The 16,927-nt window shown below is 40.4% G+C and overlaps 1 protein-coding gene across 2 annotated transcripts in view; it reads left to right on the top strand.

Annotated features, from left to right (window-relative positions):
- Positions 1-16,927, top strand: part of LOC136850699 (uncharacterized) — a 55,758-nt gene that overhangs the window by 25,875 nt on the left and 12,956 nt on the right. Inside the window, exons 7-10 of one of the 2 annotated variants that reach the window (XM_067124518.1) lie at positions 4,040-6,027; positions 16,063-16,193; positions 16,310-16,385; positions 16,535-16,700. In XM_067124518.1, the coding sequence (XP_066980619.1) occupies positions 4,040-6,027; positions 16,063-16,193; positions 16,310-16,385; positions 16,535-16,700 (2,361 nt within the window). The remainder of the gene's footprint in view (positions 1-4,039; positions 6,028-16,062; positions 16,194-16,309; positions 16,386-16,534; positions 16,701-16,927) is intronic. The other variant, XM_067124519.1, reaches the window with a different exon arrangement.

The raw sequence follows: 16,927 nt of genomic DNA, 5'->3' as shown, positions 1-16,927 counted from the left end.
GGGATGCTACATGTGGCTGAGTATCCCAAAGAGTAATGCAGACATTTTTTACTTTTGACATGCCAGCAAAGGAGCAAGGATCAACTAACCACCCAGGTTAGACGTAGACGCTCTTTACACCAGAACACTGTCTCTTGAGAATGAAGGAGCGCTCTTAACACCAGAACACTGTCTCTTGAGAATGAAGGAGTAAGCAATGGAGTGATTAAGGGGAAGAAGACTGTATAATCTATTTTGCTGCCAGTGAAAGTAAGTGTAGCTGCTAATGGTTCCAATGCCTACAGTCCCATTTCCTTGTACAAATATTTGAGTGGTAAGAACAGGCAAAAATTGGTTGACATCTTCATGCACCTGCATTCATATTGCATTTATGTTTTGCATGAAGGGTAGGGAAGTTGAAAGGGCCTTTTTCTTGTGTAGTCACTCTCTTAATTGGCCAGCTTCATTCTATGAAAGGACAGAATAAACCAGAAGGATGATCTGCCTTAGCCTGGAGGATACTGATCTCTTTGACATATGACGAAGTTGACTGCCAGCTATCTGGGTCTTGACCATGTTGCCTTGTGACCAAGAAAGTGAACTTCTCAACCATGTGTCAGATCATCCATGAAGAGAAAGGTTTCAGGGACTTTAGGAACAAGAGGGACATCTTCCCTGGTCCTGCCACCACTAGAGCTCTAGAAGGAGTTCTTAGGGTGTGAAAGTGTATTTGTCTTGGAGAACTGAAGCTGGCTAACATTTAAAGAGCCACAGCTGCACTGACCTTCTCTTGAAGCGGCTGTGGGGAATCAGCTTCTCCAATAAAGTAAATTGACTCAGCAGACGACTGTAGCTTGGCTGAAGCATTATCTAGCTTTTCACAGTAAAGATAATTCCTTGGGTTATTTTTGTATCTTCAATAGAAATATTATCACATTTTTCAAAATAGATATCTATAGTTATTTTCTTACTGTTCAATTTGCCCAAATGATTCTAAGTGGTTGTATATGAGTTATTAGATGATGATAATCTAACTGTGATAAACACTGACAAGTCTGGTGTATTGGTAGTTTTAAGTTGAGGGATTATTTGAAAAAAAAAAGTTAAATAAAAATCCCATAGATATAGTGAATTTTAATTTCAGCCAAAAAGTGAATCACCAAAGGGAGATGAAAACTTATTTAAAATTTTTGTTACTTTGCCAACTTTCCATATATGTAAGGATTCATCCACACAAACATTAAGACAAATTTTCCACCATGCCGATAATTATGTCTTGGCTCTACTTATCATAGTTTATCAAAATACGCAGAACTCGATCATATGTGAAAGGACTAAAGGACATTTTCAAAGTTTTTGAAGTCCTCAGTTTCCTTGATTGAGTAGTGGGCACATTAGCCAAGAAGATCAAGGATCATCAGGATCTGACTGCAGACACTGCTTCGGAATGGCTCGTGGTTTTGTCCTGCGCAGACAAAACCATTAGAGATGGCTTGCTTGAGCTTTTTGCTCTTGTTACCTTTGGGGTACCCAAGAAACGAGAGCTCTGGTGCTCCTTCCCATCCAAGGGGGTTACCCAGTTGCAAAAGTCAGCTCTGATGTTCTCACCACTGGACAAGAATCACCTCTTCCCTCAAGATACAGTGAAGGAAATAGCCACAAATCTGCAGAAAAAGACAACTCAGGACTTGCTGACCCATTCGTCAAGGCACCCCAAGGAACTGTCTTCCTCTCTTCAACCCCGGACCATCTCCCCCTTCCAGCAATATCCCTTTCGTGGAAGGAGAACTAGAATGTCTTTCAGGGCCTGTCCAACGGTCCATTTTGCATCCAGGAACACTAGAAAGATTTCTGCCAAGTCAGTGCAGAAAAAGTCAGTCAAAAGTCCTCCATGTACCAGTAGGAGCCAGACTTCAGGAGTTTTGGGAGGAGTGGCTGATATGAGGAGTAGAGCCTTGGATTGCTGAGGTTCTGAAGGAGGGCTACGTCATTCCATTCTTGGAAAGCCTACCATTGGTCACTTCTCCCATAGAATTGACAGCATACTCAGTATGCTCCGAGAGACATTCGGCCCTTCTTGAGGAAGTCTCTTCCCTCTTACAGAAAAGAGCCATAGAGGAGGTTCAGAACACCGACACAGAGGAATTTTACTCTTGTCTCTTGGTGGCCCCAAAACTTTGGGGGGTCGCAGCCGGACAGTCATGTCTTCCCGATCACCCCAGAGATAAAATCAGACCTGCATTGGTGGCTCTCAGAAGAAAGGCTGTCAGAAGGGAAGTCCCTTCATCTGCTGAACCCAGACCTGAACTTTTATTCCGACGCCTAGGACGACATAGGATGGGAAGCCTTACTAGAGAATCAAGAAGTCTCTGGGACATGGACTCTAGTTCAACAGAACTTACATATCAATGTAAGAGAACTAAAGGCAGTTCAGCTAGGCCTTCAGAGTTTTGCCTCCCTAGTCTGCAACAAGACGGTAGTGGTTCATGCAGACAACACCACAGCCTTAGCCTATATTTGAAAGCAAGGCAGGACCCATTCCTTCTCTCTATGTGAAGCAGCGAGAGACTTATTGGTGTGGGCAGACAGAAATCGAGGGACTCTGGTCACTCGATGCATCCAGGGGAGACTAAATGTGATGGTGGACGAGCTGAGCCAACAAAAGCAGGTCCTTCCCACCGAATGGACCTAGGACCCCTTAGTTTGTCGAGACCTTTGGAAGTTATTGGGCAAACCCATGATAGACTTGTTTGCCACCTCCAGGAACCATCGTCTTCCTCTGTATTGCTTGCCAACCCCAGATCCCCTTGCATAGGCCATGGACACCATGCTACAAGATTGGTCAAATCTAGACCTGTACGCCTTTCCTCCCTTCTGCATGATCGGGGAGGATTTGAACAAGTTCCAGATGCACAGCAATGTGACCATAACCCTCATTGCTCCTTTTTGGCCTCTGAGAGAGTGGTTTGCAGACCTTCTTCGTTTACTGGCAGACTTCTCAAGGCTGCTTCCTCAAAAACTATATCTACTCAGACAACTCCACTTCAGAAGACACCATCAAGGGTTGTCCACTCTTGCTCTGACAGGATTCAGACTGTCCATAAGCTATGTAATTACTTGGTAAGTATATATGAAACTTGATTTTATTATGAAAATACTGTATCATATTTATGTCATCAGACAAATGGCTGTTCAGCACCCAGCTCTTAAATGGTAAGCAGTAAGTGTCTGACTCTAGTCTCTAAAGTCTCATGATTATGGTGTTAAGAGCAAGATTCAAAGTTACATTATTGTCTTCAAACTGAGCATCAGCAAAAGTTTTTGAAGCACATGCTACAGGAAAGAGGATATTAGAGCCATAGAACATGTAGCTTTATTGTGGATCATAGATTGTGATGAATCAGTTGTATTTCTTTACATTCACGATTTTTGAAGGTTTGTACATGAGGAATGTGGATATTATTTTGATTTTGTATACTACCAGATGTGCCTACCAAAGATGGATATGTAAGGTTGATGGTACATGCATTTTTGTTGCATTTAGCTGTAAGATGAATGATGACTTACTGTAACAAAAATACCCATTACAGTCGACCCCCAGCATTTGTGGGGGATGCATACCACTACCCCCTGCGAATAGCTAAAATCCATGAGTACTTAACACCCCTCTAAAAACACTTATAACTGCCTATTTTGATAGTTCAAAACACCAAAGAACCCTCTAAAAATGCTTTTACCTGAATATTTTAGTAGTTTTATCCCAAAAAGTGCATTTATTCATGAAAACAATATGAAAATACAGTAATGTGTGAATATTTCTGTATGAAAAATACAGCAAATAGACGAATTTTCCACAAACAATGTGTATAAATGTTCCACAGGGAAATCTGTGAATAGGTGAAGCCGCGAATCCAGAACCGCGAATAGGCCGGGTCCACTGTATTGTTATTTGAAGCACTATATTTCAAGTTTTCCATCTAATATGTTAGGTGTAGTAGTTTGCCCTCTTATGACATTTTACTGAATTGATTTATGTGATAATTGATATTTTTTATTTCAGTGAATGTTGCAGTGGCAAGGTTGGTGAGTTATCTGGGAGAAGCTGTTCTTTAGGATCTCAAGAACTGCCAAAAGTGGGTTCTCATGAAAAACAAGTGATGCCCAAAGAGGATACGAATGTTATGATTGAGAAAGTTGATGATGAAAATAATTCAGGGTGTATAAATACCCATCCATGTGATAGTGAAGTACCAAACAGTTGTGATACGGAGGAATTGGAAATGGCAATTCCTTTACCATTGTCAGGTATTGCCACTCGTTCAGCTCGGGACAGGGGAAAGAGTAATGTTATAAGTCAAACTTTTGTAAAAAAGACAAGAGAGAAAAAGGAGTTGAATGAAAAGATAGGTAGCAAGTCATTTTCTGCTACTGATTCATTGAAACCAAAGAGCATTGGTAGAGATAAGGAAAATGTGAGTAATAACAGAAGGAGTACAAGAGACTCACAGTTAAGTCAGCCCACACTAAAAGTTAGTCAGAGCAAAGACAGTAAGTCTGGTTGTCTCAAAGAAACTAGCCAGCATGAAAAAGAGGCAGTAGACCAGTGTGAAGTGGAGTGGGGACAGTTTGAAGAAACAAGTGAACTTATGAAAACAGATGAAGCCGATAACAATTGTATATCAGAAATTTCTAGTAGCAGTGGTAATAAAAATGTTAAGCCATCAAGTAGTACAAAAACATCTTCCCAAGATAGTGAGAAATTTATAGAAAAAGAATTTAGTCAGTTAGAAGATTGTTTACCTTCCAGCTGTGAAATTGATTGTAGTCAGCAGTCAGAAAGTCTCTTAACTGCAACTGATTTGAACAGCATGAAGTATAATCATGTTTCAAAAATTGAGGAAAAGTTACAAAAGCAAAATCCAAAGAATAAGGAAAGAAGTGCATCTCTCAAAATTAATGCTGATGTTGTAGATATAGAGAAAGAAAACTTTAAAAATAGGAGCAACTTGCAGTTAGCTATTAACAGACCCAAAAGGAGACCTCTGCAATCTGGGCTTCCTGATCTTCAAAACATTATGTCACAAGGTATCAGAGATGCTAAGACTCCTGTAGGTGAGAAAATTGAAACATCTCAGCGTGGACAGTTGTCACAGACAGGTTCAAAACTCTTATCACAGAGACCCAGCAGTACCAAGTGTTTAGTTTTAAATGATGTAAATAATTCAAGTAGATCAACAAGGGGAAATGCTCCATTTGATAATAAGTCTTCTAATACCATAGAAGATAAAGAATTGATTGAGGGTGGGAGTGCTTTAGAAGATGATGATAATTCTACTCAGCGGAAATTTAAAAGAATTAAGAGGCCTGTGAGTAGCTCAAGCTCAGAAGATAGTGACTCTGAAAATATTACAGTAGCACGCAAGAGAAAATTAAAAGTTGTCTCAAGTGGTAGCGACAGGTCGTTTTCAGGTAAAATAACAAAGATTGATAAAAAGGGAGAAAAACAGGAGGGGCAACATATCCTTGATTCTGAGGAAATGACAGTCATGGAAAGATTTGATCAAAATGTATGGGAATATTTTGGACACCCTGACAAGGAGTTAATGGAGGGTACTGAAAAAGGTCAAGAGTCACCAATAACAATAGAAGATGCCTCACAGTCAGATAAGCATGCTGACCAACTTATTCCATCTGATGAAGATATTCCTAATACTGATGATGTGATGAGAAATGTTGAAGCAGATCTGGCCTTGATTAGAAAAATGCGCCAGAATAAAGAAGATTCTCCAGTGACAGTTGATTTATCCTCTCAGGTATCTGATCATTCCTCATTAAGTGTTCCATCTCTGTCTATGAATACAAAGAGCTTATTAAACAAAGCAGAAAAGAATCTTTCAGCAGCAGAAAATCTTTTAGACTGTGAAGACGCCATGTTTCAGGATTTCTGCACCCCTGCTATTGAAGGAAAAAATTTTGTTTCTGTTAAAACCACATCAGATAATGCGGAGAGGTCCAGCAAGTCTTTTAGTACCAGTACAGTAACCAAAGGTATGTCACCTGATTTGCCATATTTTCTTAAGTTTTTACCCTGAAGCTTATTTTCCCTTTCCAAGTCACCAGTTTTCATATACAAATATAAGACTTTTTGTGCAAACAGTTGTGCCTTTATGGCTGAAAGAAAACCAGCCTAATTGGAGTAACTCCTAAATGAGTTATAGTTAGTGTGAATGAGTGGCTCAACTAAGATTATCCCCATTCATGTAAGTCTAGTGGCTCATTCCTCTGAATGCCCTCTGTGTGTGCACATTTCTCTGATTTTGGATCATCTTTTCACTTTGCCATCTTTTGGTTTTGAGGTTTGCTTGCTGACTGCATTTTATTCTTTATCATAGTGATGAATGATAGTAATTTTTCTAATATTACAGTTTGTATTTGCTTCCCCAGTAAATATTTGTTCCACTGTAATCATGTCTAGTGTTAATGATGGTAATACAAAGAAATTCCTTGGTACTGCTTTTGCTAGTTTTGACTCCAGTTATGCTAATGTTGTACATAAGTCTTCAAATGTGCAGTCAGTATTAGGTCACACTATTGGTAGTTAGATTCTGCTTTGTGAGTACAGTACTTTTGAATACCATTTGCGGTTGATATCCGTGATGTTGAGGTAAATAAGATTACTTTCTATAGTTCCTTTCTTACAAAAGGAGGTACAATAGTTTTTCCTTTCTTTCTCCATCTTTCTTTCTGTTAGTCACATATACTGTGCTATTTAAGTCCCTTACTTTTTAAAATGGATTCCAGTCAAGCTTAATGCAAAGGTTGATCAACAAATCTTCATGTACATAAAGGAAGATTATCCATCTATCTGTCCATCAGAGTGCCTGTCACATTTACCTTGTCACTGCACATCCCCCTATATAAAAGGCATTTCTGTAAAACTAGACCATTTTGCATGCTTACATTTAAAGAGATTTCAGTCAAACTTAGTACACAGGTAGGCCATTGTGCATAGGTGTGTATGAAGTTAGATCATCCTTCTGTCTGTCCATCATTGTGTTTGTCACACTTGCCATGTCATTTCAACTTTACTCAGTTGAAAAGATTTCATGCAAACTTAGTACAAACGTAGACATGCATAGATATGCATGAAAGGAGACCATGTTTGTCTGTCAGTTGGTTAGTGCAACTGCCTCGCTTACCTTGTCATCACAACTCTTACACAGTTGAATGGTTTTCATTCAGACTTGGTACAAAGGTAGCTAGACCATAATGTACAGAGTTGCATCAAGGAAAATCACCTGTTTGTCTGTCTGTCTGTCTGTGTGTGCAACTCCTTTTACAAGGTTTAAGGGATTTAATTAAAACTTGTTATAATTATGAACCATTGTGCATAGATCTACATGAAGGGAGAACATCTGTTTGTCTGTCTTTCAGCTTGTCAGTTAACTTTCCCATTTTTCCAGGCCAGTGCAACTCCTACATGGCTGTAGGTATTTTAGTCAAAGTTGGCACCAAGGTTGAGCATCATGCATAGTTGTGTATAAAGAGAGGGCATGTGTCTGTCCATTCATTATCGTGTTCATCATGCTTAGCTTGCTGCAACCCATGCTACACAGCTAAAGGATTTAAGTCAAAATTGGTCAAAGGTAGACCATCATACAAAGATGTGCATGAAGGGAGATTGTCTGCCTGTCTGTCTGTTTTGAGGTATAATAGTAAAGCTGAAAATGTAAACATTTTTATTTCCCAGACAAATAACTTTAAAAAATCTCTATTTCTTTGAGGGCTCTAAACAAGGTCCTTTTACCAAGGTAATTTCTTTTATTTCAGTAAAATTTACCAAACATTCATTTAGCAATAAATTTACCAATGTAGCAAAAGAAATTATTTCACAGTTATACATGGTTGGGTTGATAGGCGGTCTGTTTTTTAAATTCTCACATGCAGGTAGCTTGAGTGAATTTCCCCATTTTCCAGTCACCTCCATTGAGAAAGGCTCTCTTCTCAGAGTGGTGCCATTGGATTATAGTCTGTTGTTTAATTTTTATTGTTTGTGACAGTGTCATCATATGAGAGTTCAATAAGGAGTGCTCAAAAAGATGATGGCTACACACACACACTGTGAGGGTTGCATTGGCCAGACTTACAGTTTAGAAAATATTTGTAGAGTGTGAAGGCAGTGATACAGAGAAATCAATGTTTTGATTAAATATATGAAGAAATTGCTTCAAGATAGAGAGAAAATGCAGTTAGAGAAAGTAAGAATACTAATGCTAGTGTATATGAGGATAGGTTAATGGAGGATCCTTTGCTACTTAGCCCTCTTCCATCCTCTATCATCCCTTAGCCTATTCCTTCTACTCCTACAAATCAATCTCTTTCTTTTGACTTTCCTGAAGTTTAAGCTAATTTAACTAGGGATGTAGATATCCCTAGAAAATTATGTCGCAGATGTTCAATATAATAAAAGGAAATGTTAAAAATTCTACTGACGGTAGTCCCCATCATGAGATATTGATTGTTTCACATTCCCCTTTGAGGGTGAATGTGAGAGAGAGCCCTCCAATGGTCTGATAGATTCTCAAGACTTTTACACTTGGAACCAAACATGCATGGCTCTTCTGAAAAACATTTCAGTGGGGGTCTCCAAAAGGGACACAAAGAACTTGAGTGTTTAAACTTCTAAGCCTAAGTTTAAGACTTCTGACCAAGAGAAGACATTTTTCCTCAAGTTATTTGACCCACTAGAAGAATTTTGACACAGTCCTCTTGTGCCTTTTCCCAGAAGAGAGACCCTTTCAATGTAGAAGTGCCTCTGTCACTAATAGAAAAGAACATAGAAGGAAATAAAGAAATAAACCCATAGATCCAAGTGAGAGCCAGATTAGCTGAATTTTGGCCTGTCTTGAACAAATTAAGTACAGATCTGTGGGTTATGCAGGTGCTGAAGGAAAGTTATGTGATTCCATTATAATTATGTGGAATACCTGACTATAAAAGATATACTTTTATCGATGGCTTTATTTCCAGCCCTAGAAGAACCCTAAAAGAGTTCAGAGGTCTGGTTAAACAAATCATTTGTAACTAACTAATCCATAGCTTTATACATAACTACACCAATAAGCAACCACATTAATTGATTAGTTGTAATAGAAGAATTCATTAATTAAAATTATTAAAAGTATAATTTTATATAAGTAACTTACCAAGTAATTACATAGCTATTAGTTTCTTTTATTCGCAGTAGCTTAAATTCAGATTTCGCGGTAGTGACACCGATGTTCTGTGTAGGTGACTAGTCTCGCCCCCTAACGAGATGATTAGGAACGACTTAGCAGACAATCCCTGTCTGTTTCTGCGATGTCTGGTGTTAACATCGGGTGTCGGCAACAGCTTTTCTTTTTTCGCAGGTTATTTAACTGGACTTCGGTGTTCAAGCCGAAAGTCGAGTAGCTTCAGCTGAAAACTTTCAGGATGAGTTTTCCTTTTGTTGATACTAAATGGTATATCAATTTTTCGCTTTGACAGTGAAAATTGCAGTTAATCGTTTAACTGCTTTGCCGAGTGGCGTACTACATTGTAAACATTGGTTTGTTGCCAAACCAGTATTTATGTTCGCTACTGAACTGAATTTTTCGATGCTACAGTGGTGAAATTACATCTATGGTTTTACTCGCATGTGCGACAAGTAATTTAACAATGTAAAGTGTTGCCGAGTAACGTGATAAACTTTGCATTCACTACGACGAGTAATGTAATAATGCTAAGTGCTGCAGAGTAATGTGATAAAGTAAACTTTGCATTCGCTACAAGGTTGATAATTATATACTATATTTCCATAAGTCTCAAATAATGTTTGTTAGGAGTTGAGATTTGTCTGTATGATGGTACTCTGTGTACCTCAAGTATTAATTAAAATCGTCTTATTACACTTTCCTTTGCAGAGAACTGAAAAAGTGTAAGGGCAGAACGTAGTAGAGAGAATTGTGCTTATTTTGGTTACACTAGGCTTTCGAAAGAATTTACGTTCTTGACAGCCAAGGATCGGCTTTAAACGCCCAGGTACACTCACCAGCCCCCGATTTCTTAGCTTACGAGGTACTAGCTCGTTTGAAGCCCAGTTGCCTGGCGCCATTTACACCTGGGAGTACCCAGCACCTGGCGAACCGCCCAGTGAAATCCGAGCCCCCAGTGGATCCAAGCGCCCAGTGGATCCGAGTGCCCAGTGGATCCTCTCCTACTGCTAGGCCTCTAATTTTTTCGTATTGCTCCTGCGCCTATCTCCCTCGCTTCCTTCCCATGCCATTGCCAGTCTTGTGTCTTGGGTAACAAAAGTTAACCTTGAAATAGTGAAGTGTTGTGCAGTGGAGGAGGTGTCTACTCGTCCCCCAATGTTCCTAGATGGAAAGTCCCTGTCAAACTCCCCTAAACCTGGGAGGAGGCATACTAGAAGTCCCAGGGAAGTCGGGGGGTTACACACGGGTAGTTGTCCCCTCATTCGAGCCTGTTGCTGGTCCCAGGTATCAACAGACAGCCACTGGAAAGGCATCTTACTGGATGTGTAGTGGAGGATGTGGCTATCCGGCCCTATCGGATCTCCTAAACCCAGTCCCTGTCAGACTCCCCTAAATCTGGGAGGAGACATACTGTTGGTCCATGGGGATCTGAAGGGTTTTTTGCCCCCGGGTAGTTGCTCCTCAGTCGATACTGTCCGTAGGTCTCAACGGAAAGCCATTGGAAAGGCATCCATAGGGATGTGCTTTCTTTGTCCTCTAGTGATACGGATCCCAGTGTGAACAGTTACGGATTCCAATATATGTAAGAAGCATCAACGGTGTTTTTCCAGGATCCTAGTGTGGACAGACATGGATCCCAGTGTAGACGGGGTGTTGACGCTTTTGGGAGTATTTTGTGGAGTGCCAGTATTGGCGCCAAATGCTCTTTCAGTTGGATCTGATGGCTCCAAGCATCCAGTGGGGTCTGTTGGATCCAAGTGGTCAGTGGGATCTGATGGATCCAAGCATCCAGCAGGATCTGATGGATCCAATTGTACAGTGGGATCTGTTGGAGCCAAGTGTCAAGTGGGATCTGACGGATCCACGTCAAGTGGGATCTGACAGATCCAAGTCAAGTGGGATCTGACGGATCCAAGTCAAGTGGGATCTGACGGATCCAAGTGTCCAGTGGGATCGATGGATACAAGTATCCAGTGGGATCCGATGGATCCAAGTCAAGTGGGATTTGACAGATCCAAGTGTCCAGTGGGATCGATGGATCCAAGTATCCAGTGGAATCCGATGGATCCAAGTGTCCAGTGGGAGATCTGAGGGATCCAAGTGTCCAGTGGGATCCGACAGATCTAAGTGTCCAGTGGTATCCAAGGGATCCAAGTGTCCAGTGGGATCTGAGGGATCCAAGCGCCAACCTGCTGTGTCTGGTGCTAGTTCCTTTTTGGTTCAGTGCCTGAATTTTAAGAACACGCTGCTGTCCTGTCTTGTGCACCAGTTGCCATTGAGCAGGGACCAAGAGGAAGCTCCCTCTTTGGGTTATTTCTGTCATCCCAGCATCTGTCAAGGTTGGAAAATTGGCTTTCATTTAAAAGGAGCAAGACAACGTCTTTTATCTTCCCTCACTCTAGTACCTATTTGGATCTAGACCTCCCTGTCAAGATTGTTGGCAGTCCTATTTTTCTGGACTGACATCAGGAACACTGGCCAGAGTCCTCCTGTCAACCTAAAGAATCTCTCGGATTATCGAGTTTTTCTGTCTTCCAAGAATCTCTGTTTTCAGATGGCCCGAGAGTTTTACCCTCATTCTCCTCTTCATGCCCGGGACATTAGCAGTGAGCCTACTCTAGCTCTGGCTCCCACAAAACGCTGGCCAGATTGGACAGATCTAAATGTGTCCTCAGATTTTACTTCAGTTCCAAGGTTTTGGGGGAAGACTGAATGCCATGAGCTTCTTGGCTGTTCACTCCGCTGAAGATCTACATGTTGACAGTTGCTGTTATATGCTTCCTGTCAACAGTTAAAGCTATCATCTTTTCATGGTCTTCTTGCAGTTTTGTTCTTGGTTGAACGACCTTTCCTATAAGGTGCCAATTCCCGTTTTCCTGGACCCTTTCCCGAGCTCCTGGCACCACTTCTTAGTGCCTGGCACATTCGTTGAGTGCCCAACACCACTAGAGTGTTCATCAATACATCTCTAGTATTCAGCAGCCATCTCCGTTCACCTGGCGTAAGCTCACAGGGCCCAGGTTCTTACGGGTATGGAATTTTCCTTGGCGTACAGTTCTGCACGTCTTTGTTGTTGTACGAGGGTATCGTTGGGTCCACGCTAAGTGTTATCAAGTTGAGTTTTTGTTGAATCTGCAAGGATTTCGATGTTTTCTCCTGGCTGTCATAAAAGTCTGCAGATTTAGCAGCTTCTTTGTAGGGTTGTCTGTGGTTCTGCATGTCCTTCTACTAGTTTGCATTTTGGCTGCGAGTGCATGATCACCAATGTGAAGCATGCCCACAGCGGATAGAGGACGAACCAGATAGCCTCTTCTTTTAATCTTCTTGGCTATTGAATGGATTTTGGAGACAGGAAGCACCCTTCCTTGTCCTTGCCAGATGTCGGCCTCCTGACAGCACAAGTTTTCTCTAGAGCCCTTATCTTATAGTCATCTGAACTTGAGTCTTTTGGAAAGGAAGTTTCTTCATATGTGAACCTAGTCCTGGATTTCTTTTCAACTCTTTAGTCGTGGGTTGGGGAGCCTTCTTAAGGAACCAGGGTTTTCTCTGGGTGTGTTCCCCAGAAAGACTGATCCTTCAGTTCCTTCTCATAGAGCTGGAAGTTTCTTCTGATAACTTCAGTGCTTTTTGACCTTATTGCACTCCTAGACTGTGGTAACCATTCAGACTAGAACACAGGCTGTACCCCTCGTCTCCCCACTTCTATGGGAAGAGACCTGTTTCTGTGGACAGATCAATCAGGTCTTCTAGTCTCTGTCAGACGCGTACTGAGACGTCAGAAGGAGACCGTTGATCCCCAGGCTGCTGGGATCTGTGGAATCTATGGGACAGACCTGTCTTGGACCTGCTTGCTCCTTCAAGGGATCTTGATTTTCCTCTTTTTGTGGTCCATAGGGATGTGCAACAGACCTCATGCTATAGACAGATCCGTTGGACACCTCTCTTCATGTCCTTCATCACAGTCAAGAAGGAATGACACAATCTTCGTGCTAACTCCAAGTTATGTTGTCTGCTGAGCCCTATTCTAGCCTGTATCATGGTCCCTGAACATGCTCAGTTGTGGGCGGACTCTACAGGATCCTCCCCCACTGGGTTCTCGGATGACCTCGCTTCAAGAGATCATCCAAGGTAGTCAGATCTTTCCACGACAGACTTCAGACTGTCCAGAGGATTATCATTGAAGATTTTTGTTTTAGACGTAATGCAGAGACCATTGCAAGACATGGAAGTTGATCTTCTCTCGCCTTCTTCTAGACCTGGGGATCGACTTTCCGAAGCTAGCATCTCAGGCCCTACGTCTCCTCTGCGAGGTGTATGTGTTCCTTTTACAGTTACCCCATGAAGGGCTATCGAACTATGCATAACTCATGTATAAGCATGGAGACCTAGTTCGTTAGCATCGATATCTTAGTCTCCTTTGAAATTCCTGACACGCCCAAGCAAGGAAGGAGTGGTTTGCTTGTTTCTCCTTTGATTTTAGTCAAGGACAGGACCCATCCAAGCCATGGATCTTTTTTTTTTTTTTTTTTTTTTTTTTTCCCCCTCACAGGAATTTTACAGACATCCATGTCTTCCAGGAGCGCCAGACAACATCCAACCTCATAGCTCGTCTGGCACCCTGCTCTCTTGCTGCTAACAACAGCCTTGCACCAGCTTTGGCTATGATGTCAGCTTTCGTTCTAAGCACCCAGTAGCGTTCACTAGCTCTGAGGAAGACTAAAGTTTTCTATCCAGTTTGAATGTTTCATGTTTGAAGGTCATCCAGAACCTATGGTGTAATGGCAAGAACTGCTTTCTTCCTCTGACTAGAACTCCTGGCAGCAACTGCACCTGATGCCAGCTCATTCTCAGAGAGCCGTAGAGCTCACTGGCTCTGAGGAGGAATTTAGAGAGTTCTGCCCAGCTAGATAGTATAGTATTGCCTAAAAGCCAGTAGTCCCAGGTCATCCATAACCCAGGGAGTTAGGACAAGAGCTCGTCTCGTTCTCTGATTAGAACATCTTGCTCTTTATCCTAATGGACTTTATCTTCTGAGACACGCTTAGATTTAAGAGAAGCATTTTTCTCCTCTTAGTGAAAGCTAAAGATGTCAGAACAGCCTCTACTTCATCATCTTTCAAACGCTATATATCTCGTACGTCAATTCAGCAATCAACCTACTGGTGGTATGACTGTTCTTCGTTTCTCATTTTGAGGGAGTTTAAACAGTGTTTTAAAAATCTGGCAGTATCTTGCAATTTTTAGTTACTGGCATGGTATCACGGAAGGAAGCGTAGGATTTTCTGTGAAGTGTTGAAATTTGGGTAGCCGGGCAGGATCCAGCGTACCCGGAGCACCTGGCACTCTTGGTGGATGGGTTTAGGTTTTACTTCAGTGTAGGTGACAACATAATCTGGTTGTTTTTATTACGGTACTGCACCCAGGGCAAGGGCACCTTTAAAGTTCTGCTAGCCATCGGATAATTCCTTGACTGCATAACTTCCACTGATGCTTTGGTAGCAATCGGAGTACTCCTCCACTACAAAACTCCCTCTTTAGTAGAGACAACCCTCGGCTTTACTGCCGGCCACTACAGGTTAAGTTGAGCACCAACCAGAGGCAGTTTATACTGCAGGCTCTCTTAACTAACAAGGAACTGCAAGCATTATTGTCAATGCTAGCAACTTTCTATTTCTAATTCATTACATGACTTAATGTTTTAGAGTAGAATATGTCCATGTTTTCCACCTCATGTCAATGTGGGATTCTGCTATGTAATAACTTGATAAGTTACTTATATAGAAATGGCATTTTTATAGTAAAATAAAGTTTTATATATACTTACCAAGTAATTACATGATCGGAGCCCTCCCTCCTCCCCGCTGATGGACATAAGCATAAACAGACTGAGGATTCTCTGCTAAGTTGTTCCTAACTATCTCGTTGGGGGCGAGACTAGTCACCTACACAGAACATCGGTGTCGCTACCGCAAAATTTGAATTTAAGCTACTGCAAATAAATGAAACTAATAGCTATGTAATTACTTGGTAAGTATATATAAAACTTTTATTATAAAGATGTCATGTTATATAGCAAAATTAAACTTAGAGTGTAACTTTTTGTGTTCAAATTTAGTTACTAGTTTCTTAAGTAGCCAAATAGGAAATCTTTTGGGAAGCAGTTTACTTATAAAAAGTTGACTGCTACATACCTCTAAACGTACATTAGCAGCTCTACAAAACTGAGTAGATCAATCCAAAAATCATGCTAGTTGGCATATTAGAGGAAAGTGCTTTACATCCTAGTATTTAAAAATGAAAATATTTTCGATGAAAATTTATTATTAAATTCATTATCTAAGTCGAAAATAAGCCTACATTATTTTTGGTACCTGGTAGTGTTAGAGCTTTCAAGAACACTGGTAAATAGAATTCCCATCAGTTAATATAATGTATTCCTGTTATTTAAAGACAAAAAATTCTGTCAGTTTGAAATTGCAAATTGACTTTTATTTTTCCTGTTATTTAAAGACAAAAAATTCTGTCAGTTTGAAATTGCAAATTGACTTTTATTTTAGGTGTTAATTTTTTTGAGTTTTACAGCTATGCATATGTGAAATGTATTACATGAACAAAGGGTGTGATTTTTTACTTTTTATTTAATATATTTTGAAAGTATGTACGTGCCAATGATAGAGGCACATAGGAGAGGTTCATTGAACATCTATCCTTTTTAATCTGACATATTTATGCATACTATAGATGAAATATATGAATGGTGGCAGCACTTGGAAGATTCAGTAAAATTTTTGTATAAGTAATACCATCTTTCAAAGCTGGTTCTGATTTACAGTTCTATTTCTCAAAGCAGGATCTGATGCACAAGTAATAGGAGAGTCAGATGATGACAGTGAAGGGGATTTGGATAATGTCAGTCACAGCAGTGCACATTCATCTCAGAGTGAGGCAATAAGCACTCAGAAACACAAACAAGTTCAGGTTTGTTTTTCAAGACAGCTGTTGTAATACAAGAATAATAATTGTGAATGATCTATTTTATATGGCTTATATGATAAATAAGAACTGAAAATAATGTATTTTTACCACATTTTCAGAGTGAAGTAGAGCTGTTAAAGGCACGAGTACGAGAATTGGAAGCTGAAATGAAAAAGAAATCCAATGAAAAGCAAAGTAAGTTCTTTCAGCAAAAGAGGTTCTCATAGTTATTGAACTCGAAGAAGTGTGTTAATTCCTTTCATGCAATACCAAGGCTCAGTTCAGCATTGGGGAGCATTACCAGAAATGTTTTATTAGATGTAATATAAATAATTTGGGGTTAGTTTCAGATACAAATTCAAAGGGATCAGAACAGCCAGTTAGCCACAAGGAGAATAAGGATGACAAAGGTCATGAATCTGAGGATGAATTGTTCTCAAGTCTTCCAGATTTTAATCCCTCAACAGAGCCATCTTTACCTCTTACTAATAAACCCAGCAGTTCCATTAGGTAAGTGTGTTACTTAAATATATTGTAGAAATTTTACTTTTCTTATACAGTCTTGTGCAGGAAGTATGCAAAAACAGTAAGGTTGTGCATATTTGTGAATCAGAAATGACTATTCTGTTAAATGATATTGAATGATGACAAATTTTAATAATTTTTAGCTCTATTTCTTTGTAGCCAGTAGTAAATTTGTTTTTCCTTGGTAACATTCGTGTTTGAGGCATGGAGAT

The sequence above is a fragment of the Macrobrachium rosenbergii genome, chromosome 22 (genome assembly GCF_040412425.1).
Source record: "Macrobrachium rosenbergii isolate ZJJX-2024 chromosome 22, ASM4041242v1, whole genome shotgun sequence".
NCBI lineage: Eukaryota > Metazoa > Arthropoda > Malacostraca > Decapoda > Palaemonidae > Macrobrachium > Macrobrachium rosenbergii.
This window is presented reverse-complemented; position numbering and strand designations above follow the sequence as displayed.